At 23.3% G+C, this 5116-nt stretch overlaps 1 protein-coding gene across 1 annotated transcript; it reads right to left on the minus strand.

The window, feature by feature from the left end:
- LOC122506274 lies at positions 1 to 1463 on the minus strand. The gene is made up of 5 exons (XM_043618369.1): positions 1346 to 1463; positions 1045 to 1204; positions 696 to 897; positions 366 to 561; positions 1 to 24 (listed from the first exon to the last, which is right to left on the minus strand). The coding sequence occupies exons 1-4, from the start codon at positions 1435 to 1437 to the stop codon at positions 416 to 418; spliced, it is 600 nt and encodes a 199-aa protein (XP_043474304.1). The 5' UTR covers positions 1438 to 1463; the 3' UTR covers positions 1 to 24; positions 366 to 415.
- Positions 1464 to 5116: the final 3653 nt, after the last annotated feature.

The raw sequence follows: 5116 nt of genomic DNA on the forward strand, positions 1-5116 counted from the left end.
TTCCGTTGATAGGTGGACCCGTATCTGAAATTCAAAAATTTAATTTTATTAAGAGTTTTACAAAAATATATAAATATTTTATTAATAATTCAATCTCAAAACCGTAGAAATGTTAGCGTAAAAGGAAAACCACTCTGATATAATAATTTATGAAATAAACAATTTTAAAATTATATAATAAAAAAATTACCTTAAGGGTATTTGAATCATTATTATGACGTCACATTTTCAAAATACATGCTTTGAATAAATTGTGACGCCATAATGGTTCAAATATTCTTAATAAAAACAAATTTTATATAAAATATATCATTATAAAATTATACAAAATTAAATTTAGATAATACGTATAATTTAAAAATTACCTCCAAAACTCATGTGCCCTATTACTTCTACTTTGTCACCTTTGTTGAAGTTAATTGGCAAAATGGGTGTCATGGTGTCCAAAACTCTTATTTCTAGTTTGAAAACACCATCCGTGATCGAAGCACAAATGAACTTTGGAGTAGTTGTTGGGTTGGAAGATGGTTTGAAAATTGGTTCTCAAATGGCCAGTAGTTTCTAAAACAAATAAATAAAATGACAATTAGTATTAGCAAATGACTTAAATTAGTAAATTATTATATATTTAGTTATTTATAATTATTATTTATAATAATATAAATATTTTATTTTATAAAAATGAAACTTCTTACTAATTAATGTTGAATTATTTGATTTTCCAAGGCTCTCTAAACTCCAAGTTTCAGCTTCAATTTTTTCGGAATCCATATTTTCCTCGCGAATGCCCAAAACATTTAATTTCGTATTTGATTGAATTGACAATTCGAATCCGACATTTCCTTCATTGCTGTAGTTCGTGAGACATCTCGCTGATGCTGCATCCACATGAAGAATCTTTAAAAAATAAATTTAAATTTATATTAAAAATTATTAATTTTAATTTAATTAATTTATTTAATTAATAAAAGTGTAAATAAAACAGAAAATATATAATTTTTTTTAAATAATGAATAAATATTTTTCTAATGAAAAATTACTTACAAAATTTGGTCGAATAAATCCTTTCACACGATCTATTTGTTCGTTCCAAATTTTGACCAAAATTTTGGATCCACTCGAATTGTTCAAGATGCATTTTTGCAGCATTTGTTTTCCTGCTGGTTGAGGAGATGTTAAAGATTCTACGTATGCAATCAATTCGCTGAAATATTAAAATCAAATATATACGTTAATAATTTTTTAATTACATTTATATATTATTAATTTTGTTATTAATTATTAATACAATATATTAAAAAAATTTTATTTAATATTATGTAATAGATAAATTTATTATACTTACACTGTAGGATCATTAACGGAAACTTCTTTTAACATTTCATTAGTAGTGTATTCTAACATATGCTTTTCGAAATATTCTGCTCCTTCCAACATGATTTTTTCTTATTATCTTCTTATTTTTTCAAACGCGAATGAATATAACAAATTAGTGAATATGAAAATAGATGAAACAAAAGTTTCTTTTTCTCTTATTTTCTTGTCTTATAAAACTGTTTAGCGTTTCTATGGAAAGGTTATTTTTTTAAACAAAAGACAAGCATTTATAAACATGTTCAGTTTAGCCGCGAAATTCAAAAATTATAACGAAGAAATCAAGATAATAGACAGGGTGACCACATGTCAGTACATTAATAAATTTCAATTTATACACAATATTTAATTGCAACAAACAAAGAGATTCGAAATTTAATTTTAAGCTTGTTTAATGACTTTCATTATTTTTACCAAATCATTCAAATTCATTTTTTTTTCATCCATCCGAGTAATTGAATTCAAATTTTCGACCTTTAAATAAACCATCTTTTCTCTGCCTGAAAAAAAGAATAATTATTAATATTTTTGTATTTTTATAAAATAAATTAATGAATTTATTTTTGAAGTTAAATAATTAATAATAGGGTAATGTCACCTTGAGTGGACCGCCTAAGCTTTTTTTCGAAAAAATTCTTTATGAAAGCAAATTAATCGGAGGTTTCTATTCCATGCTTTAGTTTAGATCCCTAGGTAAGTGTTTACACTATAATAGCTTTGTTTTATTTTTATTTGGAAAAAACCTTTGACTTTCAAAAAATAGCTAATTTTTTAAGAATGAAAAAAATGTAACCTTGAGTGGACCACTCCTAAAAAATTGTAAAAGTTATTATATTTTCTTTAATTAATTTAATATTTCTGATATATTAAAACAAAATTTATACTTATGCAGCTTCAGACCATGATTGTGTCGCAATGTTTACAAGTGAAACCACTTTTAATAATTTTGACACATATCACATCAATATCACAAAAAAATTAATAAAGAACATAAAACATAGTTTCAAACCAATTTATTGACAATTTATTTCCTTAAAAATGGTAAACTGACATTAAAAATTTAAAAAACAGGAAGTCCTCTCATGGTTATAAACAGTGGTCCACTCATAGTCAAATACAACTTTTTATAGCAGCCACCACAATTTTTTTTGAGTCAAAATTATTACTTAATTAAACTAAGACAATCAATTTCAATGTCCAAAGTAGTAGGAAAAAAATAAGTTACCTTTTAAAACTTAAATTTTACACTACTTTTACACTTCTGAATCACTTTACTCATTGTAAGAGCGACTTCTTTTTTGGTTTGTATTCTTAAAAATGCGTTACATCAAACAATACCGTACATGTTTATCGCGGAACTTAATTTCTTACGGTTTCTAGGTGCGGTGCTGCTATTCGTTTTATTTATTTTATGTTTCCGCTGTCAGATAACTTAAAAGCTCAGGTGGTCCACTCAAAGTGGCGGTCCACTCAATGTGACATTACCCTATATATTCAGGGTGGCCACATGTCAGTATAGTCAGTAAAGTCAGGGAAATGTCAGGAAAAAAATTTTTTGTCAGTAAAGTCAGGGAAATGTCAGGAAAAATTTTTTTGTCAGGGCAATCAAAGAAGAAAGGAAATGTCAGGAAAAAAAAATTTTTGTCAGTAAAGTCTGGGAAATGTCAGGGAAATTGATAAAGTCAATCTTGCGGCCACCCTGATATTATATAAAACCATGAATCGTAGATGAAATATAATATTTTATAATAATCATAATAAATAATAAATATAAATAAACAATTATAATTTTAAAAATATATACTGAAATAAAATATACTTACTAGTAAATTTTAAAAATCCCTTTACTTCGACGTGATCACCTTTATCAAACATTTCGACATCATCAGTGAAGTTCTGAATTCTAACCACTAATTTGAATCGTCCATCTGTGATGGATCCAGTACCGTAGTTTATCAACTCCTCTTTCATCCAATATCTCAGCAATCGGAAGCCTGACTTGACGAATCCTTGGATTTCTGAAAATTAAAATCGAATATTTTTTTTATTTTATTAAAAATATATTATAATATATTTTTTTAATATAATTTTTATATTCAATGAAAAGAAAAGTTTGTATGAAAATATTATTATTATTATTATTATATAAATAAATAAAATATTATATAATATATATATACTATATTATTATAAAACTTACTTATACGACCATGAGCCGTTTTTAAATCTCCGAAAGTGATTAGTAATGATTCCGAAACTGTTGGAACTGCAATGTTGGTTTGTTTCTTCAACAGTGTAATAATAGTATTTTTTCTTATGATCAGTTGATATTTCAAATTCCCCTCGTTGTATTTTCTCGCGATTGATGCGACTTCAGCTCCCTCGATACATAAAACCTTATTATAAAAAGAAATATTTATTTATTAACTATATATTTATTATTTTTCAGGGTTGCCACAGGTCAGGGAAATTAAGGAAATTATATCAAAAGTTAAGTTAAATAAAATTTTTTGCAGGACTTCAATTACTTTCAATATAATTTCAATGAAAATTCTCGAAATATTATTTATAAATAAAGATTTTCATCAATAAAAAAATTTTTTCTCAAAGAATTCATTATATCTTTTAATACAATTTTCATAAAATTGATCGTAAGAATTCAATTATTCTCGTGAGCAAAAAAATTTTCAACAAGAATTTAATTATTGTCAAATGTCAATACAATTTTGATTATTGTCATAAATAAAAAGATTAGTTTTTCCGGGAATTTAAATATTTTTATTACATTTTTTAGAAAATTTATTGAAATAATTTAATTAATTTTATAAATAAATTTTTTCTCAAAGAATTAAATTTATTTAGGTAATTATTAATAATTTCAATGAAAATTCTCGAAATATTATTTATAAATAAAGATTTTCATAAATAAAAAAAATTTTTTCTCAAAGAATTCAATTTCTTTTAATACAATTTTCATAAAATTGATCGTAAGAATTCAATTATTCTCGTGATCAAAAAAATTTTCGACAAGAATTTAATTATTGTCAATACAATTTTGATTGTTATAAATAAAAAGAATAGTTTTTCCGGGAATTTAAATATTTTTATTACATTTTTTAGAAAATTTATTGAAATAATTTAATTACTTTTATAAATAAAACTTTTCTCAAGGAATTAAATTTATTTAGGTACTTATTAATAATTTCAATGAAAATTCTCGAAATATTATTTATAAATAAAGATTTTCATAAATAAAAAACATTCTTTCTCAAAGAATTCAATTTCTTTTAATACAATTTTCATAAAATTGATCGTAAGAATTCAATTATTCTCGTGATCAAAAACATTTTCGACAAGAATTTAATTATTGTCAATACAATTTTGATTGTCATAAATAAAAAGAATAGTTTTTCCGGGAATTTAAATATTTTTATTACATTTTTTAGAAAATTTATTGAAATAATTTAATTACTTTTATAAATAAAATTTTTCTCATGGAATTAAATTTATTTAGGTAATTATTATTATTATTTAGGTAAAATTTAAATAAAATTTCTGGAAAGAATTCAAATATTTTTATTAAAATTTTTTGCAAGAGTTCAATTACTTTAAAAGCAATTTCAGTAAAAATTCTTGAATGGATTATTTTTAAATTAAATAAAATTGACAGTAATATTTGGTTTTAAAAATTATCATTTTTATAATATTTTGTGGCAGCTCTATTATAAATTTTTTTTATAAA

The sequence above is a fragment of the Leptopilina heterotoma genome, unplaced genomic scaffold, assembly GCF_015476425.1.
Source record: "Leptopilina heterotoma isolate Lh14 unplaced genomic scaffold, ASM1547642v1 Lhet_40, whole genome shotgun sequence".
NCBI lineage: Eukaryota > Metazoa > Arthropoda > Insecta > Hymenoptera > Figitidae > Leptopilina > Leptopilina heterotoma.